Source organism: Rhopilema esculentum, chromosome 18 (genome assembly GCF_057945365.1).
Source record: "Rhopilema esculentum isolate cy_ngs chromosome 18, ASM5794536v1, whole genome shotgun sequence".
NCBI lineage: Eukaryota > Metazoa > Cnidaria > Scyphozoa > Rhizostomeae > Rhizostomatidae > Rhopilema > Rhopilema esculentum.
In genome coordinates this window covers 7,410,502-7,427,494 of record NC_142832.1, presented here as the reverse complement: position 1 = coordinate 7,427,494, position 16,993 = coordinate 7,410,502, and the positions used below count along the sequence as shown (strand labels likewise).

The window sequence follows — 16,993 nt, the reverse complement described above, 5'->3', positions numbered from 1 at the left end:
CATATTTAAAAAAATTGCAACACCTTTCAAATCGCCATGTTAAAATCCTTGGTTCTTAATCGATGCCGTGATTATTCTAGATTGTTTTTCATGCTATCCCAAGAGTTCAGTTTTTGCATCATGTTTCTTACCGCCAACCTTGCTGGCTGCCTTCACCAACCCTTGATCTATCCTATCTCTTGCAATAGTGATATCCTAAGGAATTACAGCGGCTTTTTCTGAACAAATGTCTTACTATAGGGCAACATATCATTGTGTATTGAGCTGAATAAATAGAATGTTGACTGTGTGGGACCCTACGATTGATTTCCTCGTAAGGAAAGGTCATTCCAGTCACCTTATCTTCCTTATGTAGAATCAATCAATGCTCACAAAAGTTGATTTATATTAAGGGCTAGCTCAGGCTTTCTTTCAAACATAAATGTAGGGTCCTGTTTAACACTACAATAATGTTTTATTGTGATGTCGAATTTACTTCTTCTGATGACTATGCAAACATATAGCAAGTGACGTAATCAAAAATTATGACCTCATATGTGAAACAACAAATCTCCAATCAAACCATGCATGATCACTTGGTTCAGCATGAGCTATTGATGGAAGTCATTTTAGAGTGTTTGCATTAATAAATTTAAGTTCAAGTAAAGCAATGAAACAATATCTGAAAAGGACATTAATCAGCCATTTAAATAATGAGTATGGATTGAAATTATTTTGTTACTCTATCTTTTGGATGCTTTCTGATGAATTTTAGAGACATCAAAGAGGAAGATCAAAGGGAAACTTAGATATTGCCAATTCTAAACATTTGATGTGAATTTTCTCGATTATGAAACCATAATGACGTCATATTGTCAAAAGAGAATAGTCAAATGCTGTTCCAGGGGCTTTCTTTGAAGAATTTTGTAGACTTTAGATAGCGCAATTCTAAATACGCACCTGAAATTGGACAATTCGCTGGGAATCAGCCAGATTCGCAATAACCATGGTCAAAATGCCCCATATCAAATGTGTCCAGGTTTCTTCCAGAAATGCCCTTTGTTCAATAGTTACTGAGAATCGGTACCAAACTAGCATGCTCACAGAGCGGGAGGCTTTACATTCAGAATGAGCGTAGTGGTGCAAAGAAAAGAGCAAAGACAGTAGTAACAGTTGCGTAACTGAGCTGGCCTTATTTGGATGGTAATTTTTTTTCTTCCTGTCTGGATCGGGTGCCTGGAGAATTTTGTATTGATCAAGTCATATTGGAATCATTTTCACAAAAAGATGAACAGAGTTGAAGAAGGAGAAGTTGAAAGTAGTAAATTCCGTTATCTTGTTTGCGGATTTGCTTTTTTGATTCAGTTTACAGGATATGGCTTCAACCGTACATTTGGGACCATTTATGTATCAATGCAGAAAGAATTTGACGCGAGCAATGCTTCGATAGGTGAGCAACATCTTTCTTTCAACTGACTTGAATCGCGCATAGGAAGGTGGGGCTTTCTTCGATAAATTTTACTACAAAGACTTGATCCTTTCAAAAGAGACCGAGAAAAGTCCCAGAAATCTAGGGTTTTCAAAGCAATTTCAAAACGATTTATAGGCAACGAAATTTCTAATTAGATGGAATGACATAGGACCGATTTTCTACCTGTTTCCTTTTTTTTATCAAATAACCTTACATTCTTCATTTACCAAGTAGTTAGGACGCTCCCTTTTGTATCCTGACATGCCTGACGCAGCCCCCTTTTAACAGAGAGCTAAAGTTTTTGAAGCCTCAAAACTTTCAACCAGGTGACGCCAGAATAGCCCCAGAAGATTCAATAAGAAGGAACCAAGATAACCATGTATATATGATCTAGGTAAAAACATTAGAAACTAAATCTAAGAAATACACTTAAGTATTTTAAGAATATAATTCGTTGTCCTTGTATTCTGTTTCAGTAATGACGTTGACGTGTATTCGTGTTTATTCATCTAACTAAAAGTCCCGGGCTTCTTGTCGGGGGGAAAAGTATTCGGAATTTTACAATAGCTTTTCCGAGAGTCGTTCCCTGCCATATCTCTATGTTTTTCGCAGAGTTGCATGACGACAAAAAAATGAGCTACAAATATTGGTTAGGACTAGCTCTTTCAATTATCTGTCTTAACTCTTTGGCAAATTTTTCACGCTAATCGATAGAGCAACATCCTCTTCTACATACATTTGGTCCAAGAGCTTAAAAAACGACTGTCTTTTTACAGTTATAGTTTTGTCTGGAACCCACTGATTGGAAACGCTTAGTGGGTCTTTTACCAACCTCTATTCCCCTATTATCTGCTGCTGAACAAAGGGTAGACCCCAGGAATTTTCTTTGCATAGAAATAGCCACACAGTTTCAAGCGATCTTAATGAAATTTCTCACTGTTAACCTTAATTTGCATTCACCCAGATGTATACTTATTGCTTATTGCTTTACGTTAAAAGCTTATACTTATAACCACAGGTCTGCTTTTGATTTTGACACATAAAACCCAATTTTGCAGTACAGCTGAAACTCTGAAAAACAGATGAAAATTTTTTACTCATACCACATTAACGTAAAGATTAATTAAGACCCTGCTACACAAGATGAAATCACTACACAGATGAAAGCACATTGAAAATGTTGTCAATGGAGTCTCAGGGTGAAAAATAACTCTTCCTGTCTACACAATAGCGGTTTTTCATGCTTGTGAAGATGGATTCCAAAAATGGAACGACGATCTGGTTTTGCAAATAATTACACTGGCACGTAAATTCATAGATAACGGAACTCTTTTGGGTGGTAGGAACGCAGTCCTTTTCAATGGATGGAGAGGCCATTTTGGTACTGTAAACAATACAAGGATTAACAGGGAAGAAACAATTTGTAATGGCCTGTTTTATCTGGTTGTCAAAATGCAAGGAACTGTTACCGATCCATGGTAGTTTAAGATGAAGTGGGCACTTTCGTGGACCGAAATTTTGAAAAGCCGAAAATTTGCGATCTTTTCCCTTGCGTAAGAATACATGACCTCTGGATAGCCATTCTCCAGAAAAAAATATTTTTCAGCTTGTCAAGTTCCGAATCCAATTTTTGCTTGAAAGAATCCTCAGTGCCCTGTGAGTTAACGTTTTGATAAGGTTGACTTTTCTTTGTTTTGGGCAAAATGAACTCCTCCGAGTGTAAAACCCCACAAATGTGGCTCATCCACACATTGAAAATAGCCAACGGGCTTTTTGCAAAGATATTGGCAAAGGCAGATCCCAGCGGGTTACCCATAGCAACATTATTCTTCTGTTCGTACATTTCATGGTTAAAACTGAATTCAACTGAATGTGTCGCAGTCTCCATCAGTTCAATGAAAACCTCCTCTGGGAATGGTCAGTTATCAAGGCTATGCAAAATTTTAAGGTATCAAAGAGCTTCGGGATAGATGACATCTGCAGCTAGTTTCTTAAAGTATGGATGCCTGTTCTCGCATATTTTTAATAAAAAGGATTTCGGAGGGCTTATTTCAAAACAACTGGAAAGTTGTTAGAGTAGCTCCTATCTATAAAGAGGGGTATACTGAAAACAGGTCAAACTACAGACCTATATCCGTGCTCCCGGTTGCTTCACGTCTTTTTGAAAGGCAATCTTCGACCTACTTTACGCATACTTCGAGGATGATAAGTTGTTCTACTCACATCAATCTGGCTTCTGGGCCCTGCTCTCAGTTTTGACATGCTTATTGAAAAGTAGTGATGATTTGACAAAGGACTCCTTTCATCTGTAGTATTTATTGACTTGAAAAAAAGCTTTTGATACTGTAGATCAAGCAATTCTCATTCAAAAGCTTTTTAATAATGGAGTGTAGGAAAAGGAGCTGGATTGGTTTAAATCGTACTTACAGGATCGTAAGCAATGCTGTAAAGTAAATGGACATACTTCAAAAATAGCAAACGTGCGGTGTACCGCAAGGATCGTGCCTCGGTCCACTACTATTTTTATGCATATATAAGTGATTTGTCCTGTGTTTTGCAAAGCACAAAAGTTACCATGTATGCTGAAGAAACAAGCATTTTGTAATCATCAAAATCTATAGAACACACAAAGTGTGTTTCGTTTTCGATGTTGAAGTTTTGCATAAAGTCAGCGAACGTAAAAGAATCCTTGATGCAATGTTTTGAATGTTTTTGAACTTAGCCAGTTCGTGTTGTGCTCAGCCAATCACATAGAAGAAAGGCCTAAGTGAGTCATTCGGCTTATCGATTATAGGGAGGCCATAACAATTGTGGTTATTATGAGCCTGTGGGTCTTTTTCTATCGAAAACTTCGTTAGTCAACACTTTTGAGTCGACAAGCTCCAAAAGACAATTTTGAAGTTTCAGCCCTAGCTAGGCTGTGTTATCATGTATTTCGACATCATCCAGTTTTTTGAACTTTTCCTTATCGAGGAAAGTTTTCTCCATTTTTTGGATGTTATCCTTTTTGTCTAAAATTACCCCCTGACCCTTTATAGGATTTTGTAATGAAGATTCCATTGTTAGACCATAGAGATTTTAGGGCTTGAAAATGGTTTCTATGCAAAAGAAAATCCGAGTGGGTCGATGGGAGAGCCACTAAAAGCATAAGCCAAATCGCTTAGTCAAGCTCTTAATTTGTTAAATTCCAAAAAAACAGAAATATCGTTCTTGGAAAGTTGAGCGTGTAAAATTTCGAATTCAGTAAGAAGTGGGGTACAGAATTCAAGACCATTACCCAAGAGAAAATTTTTCGCTTTCAGAGAGAGAAAAATCCGATAAATTGGAAATATGTTTTTTTGGAAACGCTCATCAAGCCACCAAAACGTTTCCTAACTAGCATGCCAGTATTCTTATTGTGTTTTTCTGTGGTCTAATTTAGTGTCCGCTGTTCAATTTCAGAAATGTAGATTCATTGTCTAAAAATGTCAAAGAACATGAGAAACGGACGCGTTTTGGACAGTTGGCGTGCATACAAACGTTTTAGAGCCGAGTTTTGCATTCAAAAGGTGTTATCAGTGGTGGCACCAGGGGAGGGCTACAGCCCCTCCGTCGGAAGCATCTAGCCCCCCATCGGATGAAGTTATTGGAAAGAGGTTGAATCGTGGAGGTGAATATGGTCTGGAGATTCCAGTAATTTACCACAATTATTACTCCCGCTCGATTTGCGTGCCAATTTTTTTTGCATGAATGTATTTAAATGTCCATCTACATTACGAAAATCAAGGGTGCCATTTTTTAGGAAAGCGGAAGGGGTGTAACAGAGTTGTCAATCAAGAGCGGTCATTGTCAGTTCCCCTGCGGAGGAGCAGATACCATCAATCGTAATATATGATATTGTTTCCATTATAAAGTGTTTCCAATATCAATTGTTTCGAAATGATATCTGGGACATGTCTTTAATCACTATTTTATTTAGAAATTTATAGTCACGTGTCTTTATACCCCCTAAATCCAAATAAGGAGATTACTAGTCCAATTGGTCATAAACTTCATCCTGAATGGGGATTAGGGATGGGGGGGGGGGTAGAAAGATTTAGAGGGGCACAAGATGCTGAAAGGTAAGAGCAATATTTACTGTATTGTTTTAAGTGCATTATGGGATTTATTGTAGACTAAGCCACATCAGCCCTCTAAACACTCTCCTTGTGCACTCCTGCGATAGAGAGGGGCAAAAAATATAAGAATGAAATTAACTGAATGATTGAAATTTAGAGTCCAACAATTTACTAAGGAGGGTCCATGACCGTTAGCATGACTGTTAGCAGGAATAATATTTTGAAGCAAAAAGATTATGAAAACAACAGGGATGATGTGACGTGTTAAAGCAATTTTTGTTTCAAACCATAAAAGGAGGACAAGCACAGCTTGTCAAAAACTGAGACAAAACAGTGTAATACCTCAACAACATCACACTGGGCCCTCTCACAAAATCTTTTGTTGTTAGGAGATCTGGGATCCAGTTTGTTGTTAGGATAGTGTACCTAGTGTACCCAACTAGAAAGGGACGTGTGTCAGTATAGATATACTATAGTGCTTCACAGGGCCGTCGCTAGAAAATTTCATGAGGGGTGCAAAACCAGTGGTTTGCCGACAAAATTGGCGTGACAACAGATACGGGCGTGGTTCTCAAACGATTATAATTATTATTGATAAAACTCGCGAATATTTTTTCTCGAACTGCTATATTTCAGTTTTGCTCAGTGTCATGATGGCATGGTGGCCAGCAAACCAAAAGGTCCCGGCTCAGGGTGTGGCAGATAAACTTTTATGAGCCACACCAACTTATGCGAGAACTGCCTTGGCTACGGTGAGATCTCCAGTGTTGGCTTCGGAGATACCTCACAAATTTTATATATGTATATATATAGTATTCTGAGATTGAGCCAAGAAAATAATCAAAAATTCAACCTGCATATTCTTTTCTTTTATGTGTCATCTTTTCATTTGTCTAGGTTAGTATCTTGGCTACAATTTGAAATCTAGTGACCTACAAACTTATTCACACTAAAACATCATTGAGAGAACTTAAAACGATACAGATTCCTTAGTCTGTACTAAACTTTACCATACGCCGATTCTGGAGAGGAAGTCGAAAGTCATTAACGTATTTAAACTGTTCGTTGTTCCTTAATACACCTAAGGGACATCTCCTTTAACGGATCGTTAACGGCATCCCCTTGAAATAGGGCCCCTCTCTTCCGATGTTTAAAAGTTGCAGAAATGACTCTGACGTGATTAAAAATTGTTATTTCCAGAATATCTCATTGTAGAAACCAATAAAAATATTCATTTCCATATATGGAAATAGAGGCAGAATGTCACGTGATTAACCATATTAATTCCTAAAACCAGGACCAAGAATTTATAGATTTCCCCAGTTAATATTTGAAAACAATATGGTGAATTTAAACTTATATCATCTATTGTGATTGGGACATTTTTCTCCTCCGCAGAAACACATGCTTCGACCGGGCATGATTTGCACCCCAATAAAACCCACTTCTGTTGAGCCAAAAAAATTGCACCTATGATTTTTATATAATTGATAGATATTTGAAGGCATTCATCAAAAAAATCAATTTTGGCACCGAAATCGAGCGGAATTACACAAAGAAACCCGACTGGAAAGAAAAAAAGCCAAATTGACTATTTTGTGCAAAAAAGATTGTCCGTTAATTAGAGTGTCCGCTTTTTAGACAGTCTTTTATGAGACTTTGGCCAGAAAAGATCGGAGAAAAAACTTGATCCTCTAGTCAGAGGTGTCCGCTTTTTAGAATGGTCGTTTATTGGAGAGAATACTGTTTTTGTTTTCTGAATTTCACCTTGTAGAAAAGCGTGCTCAATTGTGGGATTTCGTCTAACACCAGACATGCGAGAGGTGATGAATTTAGGTGCAACTTGACAAAAAATTTACCTAAAGAGGGCCTGGATTTTTGGATTATGGATTATTGATTTAAAGATATGAAGGTCTCTGAAAGACCTAAATCACTGTAGTCACACTGAGTGGATTTAGGCTGAAATTTTCTATTGAGATACTATTGGCAGGTAACACTCCCCACACTCCCGGTCACCAATCCCCTGATCATAATATAAAAGCCACTAATCAATCATTTTAAGCATTAGGATTATTCTCATAAATGACCAAATGTTATGTTTGATCTGGAAGCGTGAAGATGAAAGGTCAGGACAGGCACCGGGGAGCGTTGAGAAATGTTGGGAGGGGAATGTTTGGGGGGGTCAAGTCGAATAAAAAGTAGTTTGACTGGTGATTCACTGGTAATTTTTTGCATTTTGTCAAAAATTGTTGGGCAATAGCACCCCAGCCCCCTTTTCCGTGGTGCCTGCAGTAAAAAAATCAATCTTACAGAGTTTAACGAACAAAACGATAGGGAACCAGATCTTGTTAATTTTTTCCGCGTATAAGAAGTATTATATAGCCTGACAAGCAGTCATTATTCTGAAAAGCTTATTCCTCTAGAAAAATGGGCTGGTTTTCAGGATAAGTATGACTTTGGTATTTAACATTTCTGAAAACTTTGCTTAGCCCCTTAATGAGTTTTCAACATTAAAATTAAGCTTAACCTGCTGAATTTTGGACTCAGATTACAGGGCCTAAGCTTATGATAATTTGGCCTACATTATTATTGACCTCTTAATTAGTATGTTGTAAACAATGTTGAAGAAGCTGTAAAACTTTATGCCACTCATATTCAACTTCCTCTTCTCTATTCAAGCACTAGCGGGTTCATTACCGGCATCTTTGCTGTTCATGTTATCAACTGTCGCAGTCGTTATTTTGGATCGGATAGGCTTTCGCCTTTCAATGCTACTTGGAGGCATATTGATAGGCGTCGCCCTACTGGTGTCATCGCTCACTTCAAACATCCTCATCATCTACCTGACGCTTGGAGTTATTTACGCATTTGGTCAGAGTTTGTGTTATTACGGGTCTTTGCTAATTTTGCCATTGTACTTCAAGAAGACACTGCCACTCGCCCATAGTATAGCCATATCTGGGAACAGTGTTGGTGGCTTAGCCTTGGCGCCTGTCGTTGGTTTCGTCTTGAAACAGTATGGCTTTAGTGGAGGAATGCGGCTGTGCAGCGCCATTGCCTTGTTCATTATTGCAATGTCGGTGGTATTTAAGAGGCCTGGGGAGAGCTTTTGGTTCAACGGATTGATTTGTGAAGAGAATGAAAGGCAAAGCGACAGTGAATCTAAACCTGAGAACCTACCTCTGCATAAGAACAAAGCATTTGTGATTTATGTTGTGTCGATCATGTATTGCAAATTTGGAGTTTACATAAACTATGTGCATATAGTAAGTATTATGTTATAGTCCTACGTCTTCATGGCTTTTTTGCAGGCGTTGGAATAATTGAATGCAATTGAGCTTTGCCTTTTGACGCAATGTGGAAGTTGTCGATTTTGCAGCTTAGCGCTGCTGTCCATCACCTTCTTTTTGTATAATGATTTTAATATGGAATCTCTTTGCTAAATCTTCTCTAAATTTCTTTTTTCGTAATTTCTAGACCCTTAGAAGATTTTTTAGTAGTATTTTTTTGCATATGTTTTAATCTGAGAAAACATTCTAAATTGTGAAGAGGGATGAAAAGCAAAAAAAGTTAAATCATCTATCAAATTATTGATTTGAATTGGTATAAAGAAATATTCTACTAATGATCTTGAATCATAGACTGTTTACTTCTATATGCCTAACATAATTGTATGTACCTACATGTGTCTTTTTGAAACTACTACTTTTTCAGGTACGTTTGGCTCTTGACCGGGCAGTGCCTTACACTGAAGCTACATTCTTACCAGGCCTAACTTCAATCGCACAGTTCCTTGGCAAAATAGCTTTTGGCAAGCTGTCAGCCATGAAAGTGGCAAGCAATTTGGCTTTGTGTCAAATTTCGACCGCTTTTATGGGAGTATTAATGTTTTTCCCATTTCTAAAAGGGTTTACTGGCCTAGCCATAATCTCTTTTGCTTTTGGATTATCTCAAGGATTGCATAATGCATCAAACCTTATTATTGTCAAAGAAATTGTAGAAACACAGCAATTTAAAAGAGGATACAATATCAGTCAATTCTTTATAGGAATCGCTACCTTTTGTGGACCCCCAGTTGCAGGTAAGAAAAAATTTCTGGGGGTCTTGGCTGGGATTAAAGAATGATGTTGGAATCATCAAAACACTATACTATTTAGAATTTATAAAACAATTATACCATATCATATGATAAATGATGTTATACGATGTGGTTTAAATAAATATTTTATATTTGATGTATCAACTTGTGATACGTTGTAATATCAGACTTAACGTTTGAGCATTTCAAAGGCTTGTTACGATGGAATAATGAGCTTGATAATTTAGTAACAAATTTCATTTCCAATGTGAAATTTACCAGGATTTATGCAAGCAAAAATGCCTGCAATGCGTACAAAAGTTTTATCAAGATATCTTCGTACGGAAAAACATTTCACCAATCCAGTGTTTAATGATTTAACTATTGAAATGCCCTTAAAGAAAGTAACAACTTTGAACAAACTAAAGCTTTCCGTCCAACTCTTTTCAGAGTATAAAACCTGTGAGCAAGGATTTAAAACTTCCAGCTAGAAAACGTAAATGAAGCTGTGGATTGAAACTTGCTAATGAGAATGGCAAGCACATGACTATCGAGCTTGCCCATTTAGTGCGGTTTAATTATTCAAAATATTTTAACCAATCTATTTCTAGGGTCAAACAAATTCTTTCTGTTTACACAACAGAGGCTATTTTATCTTTTATGCAGATAGAATGTAAAAAATGCTGGATGTTAGGACGATCGGGCTTCTGAAGGCTTATAAATTCATATGAATGCTAGACTAAAAGATAATGTCTCAATATGTTTGCATTTTTTAAAGACTCTTTAATTTTCACACTAATAAAATAGTGAAATATAATAAGCAAAATATAATTTTTTAAAGAAATTGCTAGTGTTTCTGAAAGTCGTGAAAAGTTTTTTTGCTGTGAAAAATATATTCTCGTATTATAAGTAAAAAAATATAAAAATATTATCCTAGCAAGACAGTTTCACGTGAAGCCTTACTTCGGTCTATTGTACCTTCTATCTTTCTCTTATCGTTTCCTTCCTTTAATTATCTTTTCTTATTTCTCTTGTAGGCTATTTGTATACACTCACTGGCAACTATATACTTGCTTTTCTCATTGCTGGAGGATGTGCTGTTATGGGAATGCTTCTGATGTTCTTCGTGCGATATTTTCATGCCCTAAACAAAGAGGAAAATGAGCTTCTCCTCAAACAGTAGAAGTTTAAAGTCAACATAATCGGATAAGAATCTTTCAATAAAACGTAAGTTACTTGAAATGAAAGGTGCTGCTTTAAACCCTATTATATGCAAACAAGCTTCAACGTAATGAAGAAGAGAGTTGGTTGTCTTGATCTTAATTAGAAATAGTTTTACATTTCCTCTTTTTAAAAAATAGCGAGAATTCAACCAAGCTCTGATTGCAATTTTCAAATTGAATTCAATTAACAATCAATATGCTTGTAGATTTTGTGGTAGTAATATTCGTTGCCGCTTTGAGAACTTAATAGAAAATGAAAACACTCCCAAGAATCTTAAGATCATAAAGAATTTGAATTGAACCCACGTTCTCACAGGACCGCATTTACGTCTTCTGGAGCCCTGGGCTCAAAAATGATTGGGGCCCCTTAAAATATACCAAACAATTCGTTTCACGTGCACAGTACTTGGCTAAACATAATCAAACATAATCAACCAACTTTATGACACCAATAAACTTGTATCCATTGCGCATTTCAGGACATTTCCATAAAAACTACCCAGCTGCTGGAAACTTTTCGATGATTTTATTGGCGTTTAAAACTCCCAGAACATCAACATCTGCTGTCATTTAAAGATTGTTTAATGATTAAACATAAGGAAACAACGCGCTACTGTGACATTGTTGACCTTAGTTCACACTCTTTTTAATTACCCTTTTCAGCATAGTGAAACATTTTTCACCGGAGAAACCAATGTATGGCAAATTGAGCAACAAACTAAATGCTGTCATTGCATTGGGGAAAGCTCCTATGAGGACAAGCGAAAGTTTCAAAAGCCCTGTGGTAAAAAAAATGAGGCCCCCTGCGAGCGGAACGAGCTAAAAATTCTTGTGACCACGCCCTTTATTACATTCTTTAAACGGAATTCATTACTTTACAAGGCCTCCTAGCCCCATTCAAACACAAGATTGAAATCAAGAGCACATTAAAATTTTGCACAGGGCCCCCTAAATCAAAGAATCCGGGCCAGAGGTCAGTGGGCCCATGGGTAAATGCGTCACTGCGTTCTCAAACATAAAACAAATGTTTGTTATCTTTCAAACGGGTATAGTTTGTTATTTATAGTTTTTTTTGTGAATAAGTCAAAATTAATAAATACACCAGTGCAATATTATTCCGGTCATATGTGTTTTTTTTCAAACTAGGACCTGGCCAAACTTTTTCATGCAAAAAACAGCCTATAGATTAAGATCAAGGGCAAGCAAGCAAGGGCCCGGAACGGGAGCTAGTGCATGGTCTGGAAGACAGGCATAATTCCCTTTCCAGAAAAAGACATAGCAGGATTGTCGGGGAGACGATCTTTTAAAGTTAGTGTGGGGCTACCTTCTGCCCAGGCGTCAAAACGTAACAAGATCTCTTTCCATGCGCATGCTCGTTGGTTCCAGGACAGAGGGTTGCCTCACCCATCAAAATACCTTCTTATGCTCGTCTCCCCAATAAACAGGGGGATTTTGTGTGAGGAAGTGTGACAAGCCTCAAGAGTTGTTTAATCGGCGGATTCGCCATTTTGGTACTTACTCGGCAAACTTGGTGGTGGCATAAATTAAAAAATTAATGATAGTTGATGGTATATTTGATTGTTTTCATCTTCATTTCGATTTTTTCTTGCAAAACACAGCATTTTGATATTTCAGATGTTGATTGGCAAGCTGTCAGCAATGAGAACCAAACTCTACATTGCAAGTTTTCAAGGCTAGTGGCGCAAATGGCGAGAATGCCAGCAAGAAAATCGAATAAAACCATCAAAAAACGTTCCTCCTGCTGATATAAAAGTATAGTTGTATTAACTTGCTTCAATGAGTACATTTTTGAGCAAACTGGTAGCATCAAATTTTTGAAAATTTCCTCACCTTCTGCGGCAACCATTCCTCGCCTCAGGTAGTAACTTTCCAGTTCTTGTTTACTGCACGTATCACAATAGTCTGCATGTTAGCTACCTTAACCTAACCTACCTATACAGTACAAATGGTTCCTAATTTGTTAAATGATTAAATGAAGAAAGCTTTGAGATATCAAGGAAAGTTTCTTAAAGAAAAGCCTATCCAAATACCTTTTAACTACTGGCCTTGCGCTCCTGTGTCTTTACTATTTCATCGCTGAGATCATTATGTTTTCAAATTAAAGCAAATAAGCCAATGCTAAATTTTTTTGTTATGACGTTGCTTTAGTTTGCTATTATCAAGGTATTAGTCAGATATTGTGCTTCAAGGTATTTTATTTCTGTGATAATCAATGGTCGTACAGTTATCAACGATGAACTACCGAACTACGCATGCCCAACTTACAAAATAATGTCAAGATTCTAACAGGGATATCTCCATTTGACTTTCAACATTCTCATACTCAACCGAACATTGTAGGAGACAAGTAATGAAAGACCCGCCAATTTAGTTTAAAAAATAGCTTGGTATCTCGAATTATGCCAATAATAAAGAAGCTTAACGCCACAGATGGCTTGAGTACACTGTTTTTTAGAAATAAATGCTGTTGTTTATTAGAATATTCAGAAAATATTAGAATATCACACAAAACGGTTTTTCAAAATTACAAAGGCGAGATCCGATCAGAATTGGCATTTCTTTGTGAAGCTAGTGAGAGATTTATAAACCTAGTGGTTGGAAATGTATTTTGAGGGTTATGAACAATGATTAAGCGAGATGTAGCAAATTGTGTTGCTTGCAAATTGTTATTAGATACCTGTAATATGGATTTCGGGCAAACAGCAACATTATTTTGCCATGTGCAAGGACAACAACATATGGCACGGGGACCATTAGATTTATTGGCCAAAAATATGGCAAATGCTAACCACTGAAATCAAAGAGTCCCAATCACTGCAGATTTTTCAACCAAACATGAAATTTTTAAAAAACTTTGAGTGCAGTTGTGGTTTGTGCGAAGCCTATATTGTACATTTAGGCATTCTATATATATTTACTTTTTATAATTTATCACTTTTATTGAAAATAGTTAGCTTGAATTAACTTAATGCCAGATAGATGAGATAGATGAAAGAACTTATTGCCAACTTTAAACAAATTATTTATGATTTATTTATTTTTACTATATTATGTCATTGTTATACTATCATATATTATTATTCTGAGACATCTGAGGGTTGAAAAATGTTTCGCCAGGAGTGAATGCGTCTCTCTATCTTTTGTCAAACACTATTTAACATGATTACGATTTGCAGCATATTAATCAATTGCAGCATCGATAGATACAAAAAAATGCAAAAGTCAATAGTCTACAATCAAAAGCAATAAGTGAAAATTTTATTGCTAGCAACAGAGTTTTGGTTCAGTGTACATGAAAATTTCAAATTTTTCTGCACTCTCTGAGTTTTCTCTTGCAAACTTTGTAACAACTATTGTTACCTAATTATCTTTACTTATGCTTATCAAATAATCAAATTAATGATCTGATGGATATCGTATAAAATGATCTTGGTGATGGAGAAGGATTGATTGTTTCTTGCAATACGCAAATTACGAGACTGAATGAATTTGTTTATGTTTCAAACCAAAACAGCATTTTGGTTGGATGAACGAAAAAACACTGGTCCGATTCATACATTACTAATATTCTGGCCTGTTCACTAAAACCAGTTCGAATGATCGAGAAAAAGCGCCCATATATGAATCGAAAAATGATTCAAGATATCAGAGGTTCGAGCAATCGGGGGTTCAAGTTATCGATGGCATTTGTATATGAAAGCACTACGCTATGTTCAAGGGGAAGCAATATCAGTTCGAGTTAGGGAATGTTCGAGCTATCGGGGGTTCGAGTTTTCGAGCCTTTACTGTCTTTACAGAACTAAACTGACATAAGCAACTTCCAACGCTGCTCGACACTTCCAGTTTTGTCAGAACTTCGCATGAAAAAAATTGAACTTTCTGCTTGCGTAATATGGGCATGCGTAATTAAAATCAAGTGGTCTCGATTTTGCGTCCGCTGTAAGCGCCGGAAAGTTGATAGGGTCTCAACTTTTTTATGCGGTCCGCCACTTGACAGCAGCACTTAGCTACGCATGCTCAGATTTGGTCGCTACGCCCGCGCGCAGAAAAAATGTCAAATGGAAATCGGCCTTAACAGTTAACAATGGCTCACTAACACGCAGCAATAGCTGTGTGTGTTATGATATGACGCGATTTAACCGTTGTGGCACAATAGGTGCCGTGGTGCATGCACGAGAGGCTAACTATGAATTTGTTGTAGCAAAAAGTATTTATTCGCTGCTTCGTCACGCGCAATGAGAAGTTTTACAGTATCGGAATAGATAATGTGATGCAATTTCTTGTGTATTTCTCAATTTCTTTACAACCTTTTGTTATTATATGTGCCATCCCATCGCTATCTCAATTTCCATTTATCAATGCTAAGCCTTTTTTGCTTTTTTAATTTCAATGATATTTCTTTTGAACAAGGATTATTTAATCTTAGGTACGCCTAGCGATGGAAGCATTTTCACTGGGCTTTTACTGTTGTATGGATATACTTTAATTGAGGTCTTCTACAGTTGAAGATCTGAAGGTATCTGACGAAAGGTTTCTTCATCAAGAATATTTACTGAGGCTTCAGTGTCCACAAGCAAATTACATTTGTAATCGCTGACTTTGGCAGTAACAATGGTACTTGGATTTATTTTCTGTTTCACTGTATATAAGTAATCGAAATCTGACTCAGAGTTTGTTTGTTTCTCATCAACTTGTTTAGTTGTAATTTGCCTAACGTATCCTTTGTATGGTGTGTTTTTTTTAATCATTTTTTGAAGCAAGACCACTCTGATTTCTTCTGTAACATTGTCTGTGTACACATGTACCATTGTATCAAAGGCACTGACTATATCAACATTATGTGTTAGAGTCTCTGATATTTCTTTGACATCAATCTTTGGAATATGGGCTGCAGAGGTGATCTTTCGAAATTCTTCTTCAACAAGCCTAAATACCTGAACGCATTCTGGTGTTACTGACAACAAGCCACCGCTTGTCTGTGATGCAACTAGCCTTGGTGCTGATACATTATCACTTTTGGCAGCATAGAGCAATGATAATATTTCTTGAGATTGTTTGCACTTCTTGTCTGAAAATTTTTATACTTTTCTAACCATTGCATTCATGACATAGCCAGATAGGTACTGTAAAGCATCCATTTCTTGCACTGTGATAGGTTTACTGGATGTCATCGGTGATTTCTTAGATTTATTAAAATAAGCCACTCAACTTGTCTGCAAGTCGCATTGCAATCAATGTGCATACAGGGTTCTCCAGGGAAATAAAATATTTTGTTGCATTGAGAATAACAGAGTGGTAAAATGAAGAATAAAACTTTTCAGCATTATAATTTCTAGAAAATGAACTCCAGATTTTCTGTATTTCTTTTTCAAGAAGCTGGGATTCGTCAACAAAGCAATAGTCCCCTGCAGCTTTACATATAAAATCTGGATAGCACTCATCTTTTGAAACGTTTGCTTTGGATTTGTTAACCAGTCTTATCAATGTATCTCCTTGGAGCTGACTCTCTGGCTGCTCTTGATTATTCCCTTGGTCTGGAATGCTTTGTTCGCCCACAGTCACATCATGCTTTAATTCATTTTACTTTAGCAAACATCTTTCTGTTTTGTATTTCTTCTTGCAAATATCACAGACATATTTTGCTTCAATTGTAAGCTATGAGAATGACAAATATTAAAATGATTTGAACAATAAACAGTTTATAGAGATCTGAATCATTAAAACACAACGGCAGTAACTGGATTGTTGTTTAGCCAATGTAATAAGCATAGAGGTAAAAACAGACACACGATTTAACAGTGAAAATGAAAATACTTCAATGATGATTGTAAATTGAATTCTCTGGAATCTAAAAATTGTTCTAAATTGAATCCTCTGTAACCTTAGCCAATTTTGCCTGGTAGCCTATGCACAAACTAAAGTCAGTCCGAATTATTTGACGCATGACTGAGAAAAAACTTAGGCCTTTCCCAGAAAGTGTGTATAAGATACGGCTAACACTTGCGAAAAAACTCGTAATAAATAAAAAAGATAACATTTTTACATCATCGATGAAAATGCTTTCATCGTCTTCTATGGGTAAATAGTCGTTACCCAGAAAATCAAGGAATTAATCATATAAACC

General features: G+C 36.6%; 1 protein-coding gene across 2 annotated transcripts; it reads left to right on the top strand.

Moving 5' to 3' along the window:
- Positions 1-15,834, top strand: LOC135696571 (monocarboxylate transporter 13). Of its 2 annotated transcripts, none has more exons than XM_065216007.2 (5): positions 1-1,429; positions 8,227-8,813; positions 9,262-9,628; positions 10,663-10,852; positions 15,296-15,834. In XM_065216007.2, the coding sequence occupies exons 1-4, from the start codon at positions 1,180-1,182 to the stop codon at positions 10,806-10,808; spliced, it is 1,350 nt and encodes a 449-aa protein (XP_065072079.2). In that variant the 5' UTR covers positions 1-1,179; the 3' UTR covers positions 10,809-10,852; positions 15,296-15,834. The 2 variants fall into 2 exon arrangements, with proteins under 2 accessions (XP_065072079.2, XP_088969744.1); XM_089113618.1 differs by lacking the exon at positions 15,296-15,834 and adding an exon at positions 12,484-13,602.
- The last annotated feature ends 1,159 nt before the right edge of the window (positions 15,835-16,993 follow it).